The 18,182-nt window shown below is 39.9% G+C and overlaps 1 protein-coding gene across 1 annotated transcript; it reads left to right on the top strand.

The window, feature by feature from the left end:
- Positions 1–1,056: 1,056 nt before the first annotated feature.
- LOC121205001 (uncharacterized) lies at positions 1,057–2,025 on the top strand. Its single transcript, XM_041075934.1, has 2 exons — positions 1,057–1,085; positions 1,167–2,025. The coding sequence occupies exons 1-2, from the start codon at positions 1,057–1,059 to the stop codon at positions 2,023–2,025; spliced, it is 888 nt and encodes a 295-aa protein (XP_040931868.1).
- Positions 2,026–18,182: the final 16,157 nt, after the last annotated feature.

Genomic DNA, 18,182 nt, shown 5'->3' with positions numbered 1-18,182 from the left:
ACGGGATGTGATACTCCGATATCTCGAGATAAGGAAATCTTTAAACAAATCGATTTAAGCTAATTCAAGAATTTTAAAATTAGTATGAATAGAAAAGATCGTATTTCAAGTCCCTTCCTGATTTTTAATTTTCGACATTAAGACACTAACTAATCAATTTGGTACCAATTTTTTGGGCGTGTCGGTGCTAATCCTTCCTCGCACGTAACCGACTCCCGAACTCAATCTCTCAAGTTTCGTAGATCAAAGGCCCTGTTTTAGTAAACTAAAATTGATTTATTAAAACAACGGTGATCCGATCACACCTGATAAAAGATTGGTGGCGACTCCTGTTTTAATTTTCACTTTCAAACAAAGTCGATCCCCATTTTCAAAAGAATGGTTTCGACAGCTTGGCGACTCTGCTGGGGAATTCGAGAGTCGAGCCTTAAATTGATTATTTTTTTGTCTTTTTTCAAAAATCGAAAATCGATTTTAAATTTACTGTATTGCATATTGTCTGTTATTTTCGCGACTCTCTTCATAATATGCTTGCTTTAAGTGGTTTAATTCTTTGAGGTATCTTTGCATATCGCATCGCATTATTGGTCGATTTCACCCTCTTAAGTGGAAGTGAAAAACTACTCCTTCGTGAGGTCTTCACCTCCGTATAGGATAGTGGATCGCTTTCGGGATACATCCGTACCTGCGTCTTCGTGGGGTTTTCACCTCCGTATAGCCGTAGGGAAATATATTCCCCTAAATCGAACTCGGTCTGTATGAACCTATAATGGGTGAGGATCGAGGAATCTGCTGGTTCAGGTACCTTTACTTTAGAACCAAACTACATGTAATGAGCCCTAGGAGCCTACCCTAGGTAGAACCACACCAAACCCTAGTGGTTACCTGATTAGGTGCTTATTTACTCACTATTTGCTTTGAATTCTATTCTTTTATATAGTACTAACTTGTTGTATTTTGATCATTTTCGCATGACATTTCATCATAAAAGGGTGTTGATTTACGTTCGGTTACTAATTAGAAGAGTTTAGCATGGAAAAAGGATTTCTTGATAGAATGGAGGATAATGCGGCCGTCCGAGTGTGGTCTGAGAGAACGCAATAGGAGAAAAGAGATAGTTTGACCGAGGGATATGAATCGGAGTTGTGGGATTTCACTTGCATCAGTGTGACTCAGAACGACCTGCAAGAGTTAAGGGATATATGGAATAGTTGGAATGGCGAAGTCAAACAACTCTTTTACTGTAACTACGGCGACCTACCCTATTTGATCAATGTAAAGGTGGACAAGTACTTGTTCCGAGCCCTCGCACAATTTTGGAACCCCGCTTACAGTTGCTTCACTTTCAGAGGAGTTGATTTAGTACCTACGGTGGAGGAATACATGGCGTTACTTAATTGCCCGAAGATTCAGGCCGATAGGGCCTATTCAAGACCTGTTAATGTCCCTCCCTTTTTGAAGAAATTGATGAATATCACGGGGATGAGCGACCAATGGGTTGCGACCCGCATCAAGAAAAAAGGGGATAGTAAATGTATTCCTTGGAGGAATTTGAGGGATTTTATTCTTGCGCACCCGAATTCGAAGAAAAGGGTTGATGTTTTTGCCTTAAGTCTCTACGGTTTGATTGTCTTTCCTAAAGCACTTGAACACATAGATGAAGCCGTCTCAGATTTATTCGATCGACTTGATAAAGGTACCAAACCCGTCCCGGCAATCCTAGCAGAAACTTTTCGATCCTTGAATACATGCCGGAGAGCGGGCGAGGGAAGATTTATTGGTTGCGCACAGCTTCTTTTGGCTTGGTTCCACAGTCATTTTTGGAAGGTGGAGAAGGTCTCCTATTGGGTATTCTCTAAGGATTATTCCCCATTAAGAGAATTAGTGGCCACATCGAGGTGGGACGACATCTCCGAAGAGAGGTGGATAACTATTCTCCAAAATTTATGGACTGAAGACGTTGAATGGAGGGCTCCGTGGTTGATTCCTAATGAGATCTTATATAGGTGCGGTGATTTTGACTGAGTCCCTCTGGCTAGAATATGGGGAGCCATTGGATACGCTCCACTGATGGTGTTAAGGCAGTATCGATCAAGGCAGTTTATACCGGTGACACAAGGGTTGGCCCAATGTGAGTTCCCCTATAAAGACAACAATTATAAAAAGAGGGTTCGCGAGATATCAGATGCATGGAACCAAACTCGAAGAATGAAAGGATTCACTGCAGGCCCGATGACGACCCCCGAGTATGAATGGTGGTGGGGTAGGAGAGTCAACGACAAGATCCCTAGGCAGAATCAAGGGAACACACAACCGATAGAGGAGCATTTACAGGTCATCCCATCCGAGTTAGAGATCATTAAGCAAGATTTTGAGAAAAGAAACTCGGAGTTGGGGAAGAAGATAGAGTAGCTAGAAGAAGATAAAATGAAGTTGGGGTTAGACGTTGATATCCACAAGCTAGAGGCCGAGAAGTTAAGGAAAGGAAAGAACAAGGCCGAGGAAGATTTAGATAGTCTGAAAACCGATTACAAGAAGCTTCATATAACAATAAAAACTGCTGGATTAGGTAAAACGTCGGAGCAATGGCGTCAAGAGATTAAAGAGGAAAAGACTAGAGCCGACCATTGGGAGAAAAGATTTCAAGATGCCCGATTACGAGAGGACACTCTGAAGAAGAGTTTGTTAGAAACCCAAAATGAAAAGGAGAAGTTACGAGCTCGGGTGGCTGAATTGGAAAGATTACTTCAGCAACATCGTAGCCATAATTCGATAATTAAGCTAAAGGCTAGTCTGAGCAGGATTGAAGAGTTGAAAGGGAAAATAGAAGAACTCGAGACCGCACTGCGAGATAGCAAAATTCGAGTGGAACTTCTTGAGACAAACAACGACCATTACAGAGAACAGCTTCACCACTCTCAAAACCAGATTAGAGATAGAGACTATGTCATGAGCGAAGCTATAGCTCAGGTTCGGGAGATAGCTGATCACTTGCAAACCTTGGTAGTTTAGGCTGATATATTGAGCTTAAAGTACGAGTCGGAATCAGACCGAGGCCGAAGCTTAGCTTAGCTTCTTAGAAAAGTTAAGACTTTAGGCATTTGGGTGAAGTCGTATATGTAATCATCCGTTCTATGTAAAGAAAATTTTCTTCTAGTGAAGTTCTTCTAATGAAATTGAATTGGAATCAACACCTCTTTTTGCATCCATTGATCCATTCATTGCAAATAAATATCCCATAATCATTCGCTTAGGTTAGAATCATATAATTTGCAGTTGCAACACTTCAAATCTAGAACCACGCCATTCGTATAAAACGCGCCGACAAGCTAGAACAATGGAGGCTGAGTTCAATGAAAGAATCGAAAGGATGGAAAGGGTCCAGAAGGAATTACAAGAACAACTGGCTAAGTCACAGCAAGAAACGAGGGATTTGATAGCAAGATCTCGAGAGGAATCACTTGAACAAAAGGATCAAATGGCTAGAATGATGGAGATGATATCAGTTTTGGTCAAAGGAAAAGGACCCATGCAGAACCCCGACAGTATGGAACCTCAATCAAGAATTAATCATGACCAGGATCCACTCTATCCCCTAGGATTCACTCCACCACATGCCCACGTAGCACAAAGAGGGTATACTCAAGGGGAATCCACAGGCTTGGAACAACGACCTATGCCATTTGCTCATCTAGGGCAAGAAACATTTATGTCAAATCCCGGAGCAACCCCTGCCAATCCTGTAGTTCCAGATTTAGATGATCCAGTCGAAATAGCCAAGTTGAAAATAGATGATCACAAGGCTCAAGAGAAGTATAGGAATTTGGAAGAAAGAATCAAGGCAATAGAAGGCACTGAAGTTTTCTCAGTACTTGGTGCTAAAGAACTCAGTTTGGTACCTGACCTAATCCTGCCTCCGAAGTTCAAGGTGCCTGATTTCGAAAAGTACGATGGGACAAGATGTCCAAAAGCACATCTTGTCATGTTTTTCCGAAAAATGACCGGTTATGTGAACGAAGATAAGCTACTTGTACATTATTTTCAAGATAGTCTAGTAGGACCAGCTCTTTGGTGGTACAACCAGCTCAGTAAGGAAAGGATCCGATCTTGGAAAGACTTGGCATCGGCATTCTGTGAGTAGTACAAGCATGTATCAGATATGGTGCCTGATCGGATGACTTTACAAATGATGGAGAAAAATCTGTCAGAAACTTTTAGACAGTACGCGCAGAGATGGAGGGACGTCTCAACCCAAGTCGAACCCCACTAACGAAAACGGAGATAACCGTCCTTTTTATCAACACCTTAAAGACTTCGTTTTATGACAAACTAGTGGGAAGTGCCATGAAGGACTTCGCGGATATTGTAATATCCGGTGAGCTTATAGAGAACGCCGTCAAGAGTGGTAGAATGGAAGGTCAAGAAAGTTCAAGAAGGGTAGCACCCATGAAGAAGAAAGAACCAGAAGCCCACATGGTGGGAATGGGAAGTCGTTATGCCCCTAATCCATATCCAAACCAACCCCGACCTCGAAGTTATCCACCTCTAAATTTCTATTATCCCCCTCAAACCCCTTACTACCAAGCACCACCTCCTTCCTACCCCGTATACGCCACGAACAACCAAAGACCCGTCACCACATTCCTACAAAACATGGTACCCGCTCAAAGCCAGCGCAGAAACGAACCAAGACCAGCAAGGCCTAATCCCGAGAGACCGTAATTTACTCCTATCCTTGTGTCGTATGGGGAATTGTACCCAAAAATTCTAGAGAAACAACTAATTTCTCCCCATTACATGGCACCCCTTAAACCTCCATACCCAAAATGGTACGATCCAAACGCTAGTTGTGCATACCACGTGGGGAACCAGGGGCATTCCACGGAGAATTGGTTAGCCTTTAAGAGGAGAGTTCAAGGACTCATTGACTCGGGTATCCTACGGTTCGATAGTGCCAGTAACGCAACTGGGAACCCGTTCCCTAACCACGCTGAAGGGAATGTGAGCACAGTGGGGAAAGAGGACGAATGGAAAGTCAGAAGATGTGTTTCGGAAATAAGGACGCTCTGCAGAAAATCTGGGAGGTACTGGTTAAGAAAGGATTGCTTTGTCACCCTGATAGAATTCTCGGAGAAGAAGGTCAAAGTTTTTGGAATTGTAGGACACGACATTCAGTCGTGTAAGGAATTTAAAAGGTTGCTTCAAGACCGGATGGATAATAAGGAGATTAAGGTCCTTAACAAGAGGGAAGAGACCAATGAAAGAGAAGTATGCACCTCTGACAACCAGTCATCAGGTCTCCCTTATAGCGCGGATCGACCGTTAATAATTTATTACGACGCGACGAGAGAGCCGATGAAACCAAAAATGATAATCAAAGTACCGTCTCCTTTCCCGTAGAAGGACGACAAAGTCGTACCATGGAAATATGACATCAATATCGTCGCACCGGAGGATGAAAAGCTCAAAGCCATAACTGGAGATGTTGGAGAGGTAGGTCATTTTACCCGAAGTGGAAGATGTTATTCGAAAGAGGTCGAACCAGTGAAGAAGAACAGTGATTGGAAGCAAAAAGGGAAAGCAGTGATGCATGAGGCCGAAGTCGAGCAAGAAATTCCACCCGTGCAAGAAACTAAAAAGCCTGTAGATGAGGAGGAAGCACAGGAGTCTTGAAATTTATCAAACACAGTGAATACAATGTGGTGGAACAATTGAGTAAGCAACCAGCATGAATCTCGGTTTTATCTCTGCTGCTAAATTTGGAGCCACACCGGAACGCTTTGCTGAAGGTGTTGAATCAAGCTTACGTGGCAAACAATATATCCGTGGAGAAGCTGGACAGATGGGTGAACAACTTGAATGCGGATAATTTCATTTCTTTTAGTGATGACGAAATACCACCCAATGGTAGAGGCTCCGTGAAAGCACTGCATGTTATGACGCGTTGCAAGGGCTACATAATACCGAATGTGCTTATAGATAATGGCTCGGCACTCAATGTCATGCCTTTGGCCACGCTTTCCAGAATTCCGATAGATCTGTCCTATTTAAGGCCCTGTCATTCCATGGTAAGGGCATTCGATGGGACAAGGCGTGAAGTTATGGGAAAGATTGATATCCCTTTAGAAGTGGGCCCTTACATTTACAATGTCGAGTTCCAAGTCATGGACATCACACCCTCGTATAACTGCCTTCTGGGAAGGCCCTGGATCCATTCTGCTGGAGTAGTTCCATCCTCTCTCCATCAAAAAGTAAAGTTCATCATGGATGGTTGTTTGGTTACTGTCGAGGGAGAAGAAGACATTATCGCATCTATCTCTACTGATGCGCCATATCTTGAAGTAAGCAAAGACGCTGTGGAATGTTCCTTCCGATCCCTTGAATTTGTCAATGCCACTTTTGTCACTGAGGGAAATAGAATTTTGGTGCCAAAACTGTCGAGAAATACGAGAATGGGTGTCAAGTTGACTATAGAAAGGGGAGCTCGAGCGAGAAGAGGTTTAGGGAGATATCTGCAATGAATAGTCAGGGCTCTAAAGCCAGTACACCACAAGGCTCGATACGGTTTAGGGTTCCAGCCGGACATGCGTCAAAGAAGAAAGCAGTGGAAGAAAGATCAGGAAAGAAGTATCGCGAGAACATTAGGCCGAGAACCAGAATGGGAGCCCATGGAATTCCCTCATTTGTCAAGAACAATTACGTCTGTAGGAATGATATACCCAGGGTAGTATAGTGCACAAAGCACAATGTTAATGATCGAAAAGGGTTTTCAGAATATCAGTATAAATGTCATTGACAAAGGAGTTGACGCGAATAAAGACGTCTCAAAGATACGCCCTTGTCCCCCGGGTTTCATGTTGAACAATTGGACTACCGAGGATCTTCATGTAGTTTATAAGTCTTCAGAGTAATGCTCAAACGTTAACATTCTGTTATGTCCTTAGATATAATAGAATTCTTTTGTAAGAGCTTGCATTTGCTCTTTATCATTTAAATGAATATTAATGAAGATGCATTTTGTCACGATTTTTCGCATTATCACTAATTCCAAAATCATTTCATAGCCTATCTTTACATTTGCCTTATGCCATACCATAACATTCAGTTTGTTGGTTTCAATACTTGGATGTCCCTCTATAGTTTCCTTTTCCATTCAACTTTCAGGTGCTCAGATATCAATTGTATGAACAAACCCGTTACGAGTCCTGAAATCGATTTTGAGAAGGCTGTTTGTTTAGGAGAATTCGAAGCCGAAGAAAATGCTAAAGACTATGTCTCGTCTCCTGACTTGCTAAGAATGGTGGAGCAAGAGGATAAACAGATTTTGCCTCATTAAGAATTTGTTGAAACAATAAACTTGGGAGTTGAAGAAAGGAAGCAAGAAGTGAAGATTGGGACCTCTATTTCAGGGGGCACCAGACATAATTTGATTGCTTTGCTCCGTGAGTACAAAGATGTATTCGCATGGTCATATCAGGATATGCCAGGATTGGATGAAGATGTAGTGGTCCATAAGCTCCCATTGAAGCCAGAATGCAAACCCATTCAACAAAAGCTAAGACGGATGAGACTTGAGATGTTGTTGAAAATAAAAGAGGAAGTTAAGAAGCAATTTGATGCTGGCTTCCTACAAACCTCCAAATATCCAGAGTGGGTAGCCAACATAGTTCTGGTACCAAAAAAAGACGGCAAAGTACGAATGTGCGTGGATTATCGAGACCTAAATCGAGCAAGTCCCAAAGATAATTTTTCCTTACCACACATTGATACGTTGGTGGATAACACAGCAAAACATTCATTGTTTTCTTTCATGGATGGATTCTCGGGGTATAATCAGATCAAGATGGCCCCTGAGGATATGGAAAAAACTACCGTCGTAACAATGTGGGGAACATTTTGCTACAAGGTGATGCCATTTGGGTTAAAGAATGTTGGGGCAACATATCAGAGGGCTACGGTGACGTTTTTCCATGACATGATGCATAAAGAAATAGAGGTCTATGTCGACGATATGATTGCTAAATCCCAAGAGGAAGAAGAGCATGTAGTGAACCTGAAGAAGTTGTTCGACAGACTGAGAAAGTTCCAGCTAAAGCTCAATCCGGCCAAATGTACGTTTGGGGCTACCTCAGGAAAATTGCTTGGCTTCATTGTCAGCGAGAGAGGCATTGAAGTTGATCCAGATAAAATAAAAGCCATTTAAGAGTTACCACCCCCGCGCACGCAAAAGGAAGTCAGAGGATTTTTAGGGAGATTAAACTACATCGCCCAATTTATCGCTCAACTTACCAACCAATGCGACCTAATCTTTCGACTCCTTCGAAAACATAATCCCGGAGAATGGAACGAGGAGTGCCAAGTGGCTTTTAACAAGATAAAACAATATTTGTCTAGTCCTCCAGTGCTAGTACCACCAATGTCGGGAAGACCATTGATATTGTATTTGACTGTGTTCGAGAATTCAATGGGTTGCGTACTGGGGCAACATGACGAGTCCGGAAAGAAAGAAAAGGCGATCTACTACCTCAACAAAAAGTTCACTGAATATGAGGCAAAGTATTCGTCCATAGAAAAATATTGTTGCACTCTGGTTTGGGTAGCTCGAAGACTCAGGCAATATATGCTGTATCATATGACATGGCTAATTTCAAAGTTGGACCCAATAAAGTACATGATGGAATCACCTGCACTCTCAGGAAGAATGGCACGATGGCAGATCTTAATATCAGAATATGATATCGTATATGTGAGCCAAAAGTCGATAAAAGGGAGCGCAATAGGTGACTTCTTAGTAACTCGAACAACGGAGGAATACGAGCCATTGAGATTTGATTTCCCAGATGAAGACTTGATGTGCATTACAGAAGAAGAATGTGAGTCATCAAAAGAAAAGTCATGGAAGATGAGCTTTGATGTGCATCGAATGCATTGGGGCATGGGATTGGAGCAGTCTTAGTATTACCAGAAGGAAACCATTACCCACTCACTGCCAGGCTGAACTTTTTCTGTACCAATAACATAGCAGAATATGAGGCTTGTATCATGGGACTTCATGCAGCAATTGGACGAAACATCAAAACTTTAGAGGTATACCGAGACTCAGCCTTGGTGATATACCAAATCTGTGGAGATTGGGAAGTGAGAGATTCAAAACTAGTCAAATACAGTGATCTAGTGGCAGAGCTGATTAAAGAATTTGAAGAAATAACTTTTAATTACCTCCCACGAGAAGAAAACCAATTGGCTGATGCCCTGACCACTTTGGCTTCAATGTTCAAAGCAAACAGAGAAATAGAAATAATGCCTCTTCAAATGAGCATATATGAAGTCCCTGCACATTGTTTCAGCATTGAAAAAGAGCCAGATGGACGGCCATGGTTCCATGATATCTTAGAATATGTCAAGAACCAAAAGTATCCCGAACAAGCAAATGAGAATGACAAACGAACAATCAAAAGATTGGTAGCGGGATTTTTTCTTGATGGGAACATCCTATACAAAAGAGGAAAAGATCAAGTGCTCTTGAGATGCGTAGATGCTGTTGAAGCCAGGAAAATACTTGAAGATGTCCACGAGGGAATTTGTGGGACACATACCAATGGTTTCACTATGGCCAGAAAGATTATGAGACTCGGTTACTACTGGCTGACGATGGCAAGCGACTGCATTAGTTTTGCAAGAAAATGCCACAAATGACAAATTTATGACGATAAGATTCATGTAGCCCCTTCGCCCCTTCATGTCATGACTTCTCCGTGGCCCTTTTCTATGTGGGGCATGGATGTTATAGGGCCAATTTCCCCAAAAGCTTCTAATGGACACCGGTTCATTTTTGCGGTTATTGATTACTTCACAAAATAGATAGAAGCTGCTTCGTTTGCCAATGTGACAAAGACTGCAGTTTGCAGATTTTTGAAAAAGGAAATCATTTGTCGATATGGTTTGCCTGAGAGAATCATTTCAGATAATGCCTTGAATCTGAACAACAAAATGATGAAGGAAGTGTGTGAGCAGTTTCAAATAAAGCATCATAACTCGTCACCCTATCGCCCGAAAATGAACGGAGCTATTGAAGCAGCCAACAAGAATATTAAGAAGATTATTGGGAAAATGACTGAGACATATAAAGATTGGCACGAGAATCTACCATTTGCTTTGTATGCATATCGCACATCTGTACGGACATCTACGGGGGCAACTCCTTTCTCTTGGTCTATGGACTAGAAGCTGTGCTACCTATCGAAGTTGAGATCCCCTCTTTACGAGTCTTAATGGATTCGAAACTAGAGGAGGCAGAATGGGTTCGAGCTCAATATGACCAGTTAAACCTCATCGAAGAAAAACATTTAAAGGCAATTTGTCATGGACAGATGTACCAGAAGAGAATGATCGTGGCCCATGACAAGAAAATATGGCCAAGAGAATTCCACGAATGAGAACTCATGCTGAGAAAGATTCTTCTAATACAGAAGGACTTATGAGGAAAATGGGCACCAAATTGAGAAGGACCATATGTCGTAAAGAAGGCATTCTCGGGCGGAGCTTTGATTTTCACTGAGATGGATGGGAAGGAGTTACCGAATCCAGTGAATTCAGATGCTGTGAATAAATATTATGCTTAAAAAAGGAAAATCGAGATGAAAACCCGAAAAAGGGCATCTTAAAAAAAAAGAGAAAAGAAAAAAGAAAAAGAGAGAGGGATCAAGGTGAAAACCCGAAAAGGGCGTCTTGATTAACACAAAAGATTAGGATGAAAACCCTAAATGGCATTCTAATGAAGCAAGCACTGGCTTAAAAAGCAAGGCGTTTTGAACGGTGGGTCAAACAGAGAGACTACAGCATTTGAAGCATTTCTGAAAACTCGAAATCTCTTACGCAAGAAAGCCATGCTCGAAAAGATTCTTGATTGAGGAACGTGGAAGACTTCATGCGTTGAATATCTAGAGCATTTGTATTTGTTGAAATGCGATCCCCTTTCTCTTTATGACACTTTTTTTTACTATCATTGATTAACTTTCTTTGTTTGCTACATTTGAAATGAATAAATGTGAGGTATCCTTTTGTCCCTACCTAACCATTTTCATGCATCTCATTATGTGGTTCATTTACATGATAAATAGTGAAATGACATACTCTAAACAAAAGAAGTGCATACATTACCCGGACAAGAATTTGATAAGTACAAGAGCCTCAAAGCAAGGACAAAGTTCAACCAGGGGCAAAAGAGCGATATCTGAGAAACGCAGATTAGTTGTGAAGCTAGAGGATGGGTACAGGGCCTGAAGAGAAAGTCAAAAGTTAAAGCAATGAACGCAGATCATCAAAAATCATGACGGAAAGGGACATATGACAAGCAAGCCCAAGGCACATAGCATGATCATGTAGGCATAAAGGCATTTAAGGAAAACATGTGCACATCATGCATGACATATACATGTATTTCAGCAGAACAAGAGATTTCAATGATAGCTGTACTGAATCAAAGGAAAGGACACCTAAGTTCCACCAGATGACATCTTTTGGTATTTTGATGTTTTTATTTCTATATTTCAAAAAATCAACTCATATTGCGAGAGGTGAGTTGGGCCTCAGGTCACACGCTGAGGTATTTTCAATTTCTGTTTTTTCAATTTATGCTTTTAAAAAATAAACTCATATTGCGAGAGGTGAGCTGAGCCTCGGGGCACGCCGAGGTATTTTTAATTTTTGTTTTTCAATTTCTGCTTTTAATTTCTATTTTTTAAAAATCAACTCATATTGCGAGAGGTGAGTTGAGCCTCAAGGCACGTTGAGGTACTTTCAATTTCTATTTTTCAATTTTTGCCTTACAAATTCTGCTTTTCAAATCAACTCATATTGTGAGAGGTGAGTTGAGCCTCAGGACACGCTGAGGTATTTTCAATTTTCATTTTTTTAATTATGTTTCTAAAAAAATCAACTCATATTGCGAGAAGTAGTTGAGCCTCAGGACACGCTGAGGTAATTTTAATTTTTTTTGTCAAAACTCAACTCATATTGCAAGAGGTGAGTTGAGCCTCAAGACACGTTGATGTATTTTCAATTTCTATTTTTCAAAAAAATCAACTCATATTGCGATAGGTGAGTTGAGCCTTAGGACACGCTGAGGTAATTTCAATTTTTGTTTGTCAAAAATCAACTCATATTGCGAGAGGTGAGTTGAGCCTCAAGACACGTTGAGGTAATTTCAATTTCTGTCTTTAAAAAAATCAGCTCATATTGCGAGAGGTGAGTTGAACCTCAAGACACATTGAGGTATTTTCAATTTCTGTTTTTCAAAAAAATCAACTCATATTGCGATAGGTGAGTTGAACCTCAAGACGCTGAGGTAATTTCAATTTTTGTTTGTCAAAAATCAACTCATATTGCGAGAGATGAGTTGAGCCTCAAGACAGGTTGAGGTATTTTCAATTTCTGTCTTTAAAAAAAAATCAGCTCATATTGTGAGAGGTGAGTTGAACCTCAAGACGCTGAGGTGTTTTCCATTTCTGTTCTTCAATTTCTGTGTTTCAAAAAAATCAGCTCATATTGCGAGTGGTGAGTTGAGCCTTGACTCACACGCTGAGGTATTTTCAAATTCTATTTTTCAAATTTTATTTTTCCAAAAAATCAACTCATATTACGAGAGGTGAGTTCAGCCTCAGGACATGCTGAGATATTTTCAATTTCTTTTTTTTCAATTTATGTTTGTCAAAAAAATCAACTCATATTGCGAGAGGTGAGTTGAGCCTCAGATCACACGCCGAGGTATTTTCAGTTGATTTTTATTTTGATTTTTTTTCAATTTATGCTTTGCAAAAATCAACTCATATTACGAGAGGTGAGTTGAGCCTCGGGTCACATGCCGAGGTATATTCAAAATCTGTTTTACAAATTTTGTTTTAAAAATCAACTCATATTGCGAGAAGTGAGTTGAGCCTTGGCTCACGTGCTAAGCTATTTTCGATTTCTGTTTTTAATGTTTAGTTTTAAAGAGTCAATTCATATTGCGAGAAATGAGTTAAGCTCAGGATCACATGCCGAGTAAAGAATAAAGACTGGAATTAATCGAAGACACAGATTTTATATCCCTGAAGTTACAGTGAAGCTAATTGAAGTTGCAGTGGAGCTGATCGATGATATCAGATCTTTCCTTTCTAAAAGTTGCAGAAGAGAAGACCACAAATTTTATCTGACTAAAGCGATGGAAGAGCAGATTGAAGCTGTAGATCTTATCTTTTTGAAGTCACCTTAGAGTAAATCGAAGCTACAAGGAATATATCAGAAGATACAGTGGATTTGATCAAGACAACAAGATACAGTGGTTTGGAAAGAGACTACCTGGATGAGAAGAGCACCAAAGAAGTCCATACTTAGTAAGACCGGGCAAAATTGGCCTTTCTTTGTGTCTTTGCTTTATTCCCGTTACACGATAATAAGCAAAGAGAGGCAGTTGTTGTAGGCCAATTTTTACCCATTTACACCAAAACCCAATTTAACCTTACCTAACCCACCAAAATTAAACCCAAAACCCAAAATCTTAACTACTCAAAGCCCAATTTACATCAAAACCCCAATGGCCCAAACCCTAAGCCCAAATCAAAATAAAAAAAACCCTAGCCCACAACCTAAACCTTTCTCAACTAAATCCTAGCCTTTGCACCACCAACTCCACTAGCCACACTTGCTCCACCACCTACTCCACTAGCCACACTTGTTCCACCACCACTTGTACCTACAAATGAAGACATAAACAATAAAAAATATTTTGTAAATGGCTATATAAGCCTTCTCATATTTTGTATTTAGGAGAGGAAGAAGTTTTGGGGAGAAAGTTATTGTAAAGGATTTTTGAGAGGTTTTTTGAGAGTAATCAAGGAGAAGAGTTATTGTAAAGACTAGTTTTTGGAGAGGCTAGTTTTTTTTTGGAGATTAATCAAATATCAAAGCAAAAGAGGTTTCTTGGTCTATTCTCGTTTTAAGTTCTTTGTTTGCTTATTATTTCCTTTCAGTTTTATTTTGTTTCTTTTATACGAAAGTAAAAATAAAAGGAGGAAGCTTTCTCATTTTTACCGAAAAAGTTTTTTTGAGGTCCAGCTGCCGTGTACGGTGGCAGCGACGGTGGTCGGCGGCGGTCCGGTGACCGGACGGTGGTCGGCCTTGTGGCCGGAAATCACCCACTCTCTCCCTCTCTTTTTTTGTTATTATTATATTTCTTAATATTATATTATATATATTCTTTTAATATATTAGGTATATTCTAAATTCTATATTACGTATATATATTATACTATTTTATGTATATATCTTTAATACTATATTATTTATATATATATTTTTTCTACATGTTATCTTATGTATATATTTTAATTATATTATGTATGTATTTTTTACACTATATTATGTACATATTTTTTATATCTATTTTATACATATGTATATATTATATATATCTTAACGTTACTAGTTATATTTTCACTATTTTATGTATATACTTCAAACACTATATATAGTATATTTCTAACACTATTACTACTTATCAATATATATATATTTTACGTACATACTCTTAATATCTCTATTATGTATATATTCGTTGTTTTTATTTCACATTGGATACTATTATTACGTTTAATATATCGCATGCATTGTTATTGTTTTAATATTGTTGTCATATTTATTATTTGTTTCAATGTATTTCCAACTCATTTATTTTTGTCTCCTGCCTATTTTATATCATTCTGTTGTTCATTACTTTAAAGATTTTTATTCATGTTTTTACTAATTTCAATAAATAAGGCAATGTTTCGCATTTTGGAACATTGAAGAATTGTGCCCTAACTTACGGGGTTTCGGTTCTCTTGTTGGTTCTAAATAGCTAAATATCCTTTTGAGTTTTGAAATGCACAGATTTCCAATTTAAATTAAAAGATGACCTTGTGCTCGGAAATTCATGGTATTGTGTCCTAGCTTACGGGATGTGATACTCCGATATCTCGAGATAAGGAAATCTTTAAACAAATCGATTTAAGCTAATTCAAGAATTTTAAAATCAGTATTAATAGAAAAGATCGTATTTCAAGTCCCTTCCCGATTTTTAATTTTCGACATTAAGACACTAACTAATCAATTCGGTACCAATTTTTTGGGCGTGTCGAGGGTGCTAATACTTCCTCGCACGTAACCGACTCCCGAACTCATTCTCTCAAGTTTCGTATACCAAAAGCCCTGTTTTAGTAAACTAAAATTGATTTATTAAAACAAAGGTGATCCGATCACACCTGATAAAAGATTGGTGGCGACTCCCATTTTAATTTTCACTTTCAAACAAAGTCGATCCCCATTTTCAAAAGAATGATTTCGACATGGACAATGCAAGGATGTTCAAAGCAAACCCATTATCAATGAGTACACTTGGAAGTGTGTATCCTTTGCACCGAGTAGTGATGTGCAGGGCCTTGGTTGACCCTATGCCCCCAGGTGGAATTTCATCATCATTAAAATAGATGAAATTGTCAGCACTAATGTTGTTTACTAACCGGTCTAGCTTGTTAACAGATATGTCATGAGTGACATATGTTTCATTAAGCACCTTTAACAACGCATCTCGATGCACCTCAGAACTCAGGAGTAAGGCTAACACTGATATACGCGCAGGCTGCTTGCACAATTGCTCGACCACACTATACTTGCTATGTTTCAGGAACTTTAGAAACTCCTTAGCTTCTTCCTCCTTTACCGGCTCATTGATGGGTACTTCGGTCTCCTTCTCCCTTTCAACCTTGACATCTTCTGTCTTTGCGGGCTCCACTCTGATATTCCTTCTGTCATAACGTTTCCCACTTCGTGTATGGGAACCTTCATTTTGCATGCCCTTGGCCACGCTGGCTATACTCTTCCCCTCAGGTATTGTTATATTGCAGTCATAGCTCCATGGCACCCTCTTGTCATCCTTGTACGGGAAAGGATTGAGTTTATGGACGACTATTTTAGGCCCAGTTTGCGGCCCCGCCTCATTATTCCCTGGCAAGGAAATAATAATTCTTGGTTGGCTGGTTCTTTGTCGTTCATTCTCCAGCATACATATTTGTCTTTCACAAGAACTACCCTCAGAAACCTGTAGTTCTTTATTAACCATATGACCTTGTACCATGGCCTTGAACTCTTCACAATTTTGGATCATATGACCCACCTCTCTATAGAATTCACAATGGTTCTCTATTCCTTCTCTTCTTTTTCTAGAAGTCAGCATACCTCTCTTCACCATCTCCTCCCATATTACTTTCATAGGTGTCTTCACCTCAGCAATATCGTCCTTGATTTTTCCTTTCTTTGTTTCATTAATGGCATTCACTCCTTGATTGCCATGATCTGGTAATCGATTTTCAGTATTAGGGGTACTATCGAATTTCACAACCCCCATTTTGATGAGCCTCTCAACGACCTTTTTGAACCCAGTGTAGTTTTCAATTGAATGCCCCGATATTCTCTCGTGATATTCGCATTTAGCATTTGCATCATACCATTTGGGGTACGGTGGCTGCAGCGGTTTCAAGTGAAACGGAGCAATGGCATGTGCATCGTATAAGCTTTGATAAAGCTTACAATATGTCACAAGGATAGGAGTGAATTGCATCCTCTCCGAATTCTGTCTTGTACCCGATTCCTGTCTTTGAGTACTTTTTTGCTCACCTGTAGCTGCTTTAGGTTGTCCAACTGTGATTGCGCTAGAGTTGAAACTGTTCATGTTATTCATCTCATTGTCTTTTCTCCTTAAGGCCGATCTTTTAGCCACTTCCCCCTCGATTTTGCCGCCCCTCAAGGAATTCTCAATCATCTCACCCGCCATAACTATATCCGCGAAAGTTTTTGTGGTACTTCCAATCATATGAGTGATGAATGGCGCCTTCAAAGTGTAACACCCCAAACCCGGCCCAGACTTTATGACCGGATCCGACATGCCACATCGAAGCATTCAAAACATTTTATATTGTTGATCCAGAAAAACTTACTTAGCGTTTTAAAAGATAATTTCATTATAGGTTAAAGTGAATGGAAGCTGTGCACCAGGTAGGAAACCAGAAAAGATGTGGTGAGTCCATCGGACTGCTCAAGTACCAAGCTCCCTTCGGATCCAATCCTAGACATGCATACTGCCATTGCCATACCTTAACGTCATGGATATTTCTAGGAAACCGATTTGATTAAGTCATTTTTAGGAAAAGTGATTAATTTTGGAAAATACTTTCATTGAGGAAGCTTTGCTTGTTGTCGCGTTATTTTGAAATCAATTGTTGTTTTTGAAAACGCGCCCTAAAGCTATCCAATTTCAACAGTTAAAATAAGTAATACCTATCTTAGTAATACATATTAAAACCATCAAAAATAATTAAGCGGCCTTATTACATTCAAAAACCCAAAACTTCAAACGTAAATAAAAGGATGTCCAGTTCACCAGAAGAAAATCAAACTTTCAGAACGGGTGGCCACTCCGAATTCCCTCACAGCTCCAAGCCCACTATGGTTGGGGATTACTTGCGTGGATGAAAATAAAAAGGGTGAGTTTGGGGAAACTCAGTGTGTAAATTAACCTAACCATAGCCTATATCAGCTCAAACCACAGAAATAGAATAAGTTGGCCTTAGCCCAGAACAGAATTTAGGATAAAGCCCATAGGCCCATAACAGAACAGAACAAATATTACATGTTTATTCAGAAACCCAACCTAGATTCATCCATAACACCGCCGTACCAGCCTTACACCATGTGGGGAGACTACTCGACCCACCCAACCGCTACACACCAAAGAAATCGCAGCGAGGCTGCCAGATATTGTGATGAAGTCACCAGATACAGATATTGTGGCAGAGCCACCAGAACAGATATATGTGGCAGAGCCACCAGATCAGATAATTGTGGCATAGCCACCAGGACAGATATATGTGGCAGAGCCACTAGATCAGATAATTGTGGCATAGCCACCAGGACGCTTCCTCCATAGTATAACCCAAGTCCCCATACAACAGATATATAATCATGGCATACATCATACAGAATCAGATTGTCATGCTTTTCAGTCAAAGGAACCCTAGGGGTATAATGGTAATTTTGCATACATAGGGGTATTCAAGTAATTTAACTATTCTTAAGGTTTTCATACATAACATAGCCATTTACGTACGGTC

Source organism: Gossypium hirsutum, chromosome A08 (genome assembly GCF_007990345.1).
Source record: "Gossypium hirsutum isolate 1008001.06 chromosome A08, Gossypium_hirsutum_v2.1, whole genome shotgun sequence".
NCBI classification, from domain to species: domain Eukaryota; kingdom Viridiplantae; phylum Streptophyta; class Magnoliopsida; order Malvales; family Malvaceae; genus Gossypium; species Gossypium hirsutum.
Note: the sequence above shows the minus strand (reverse complement) of the source record. Positions and strands in the feature narration are given on the sequence as shown.

Excerpts from the sequence above, each read along its gene's own strand:
- LOC121205001 (XM_041075934.1), top strand. The coding sequence starts at position 1,057 with ATGGAGGATAATGCGGCCGTCCGAGTGTG. Across the intron at positions 1,086-1,166 it reads AATGCGGCCGTCCGAGTGTG|TGTGACTCAGAACGACCTGC; the intron begins GTCTGAGAGAAC and ends CACTTGCATCAG.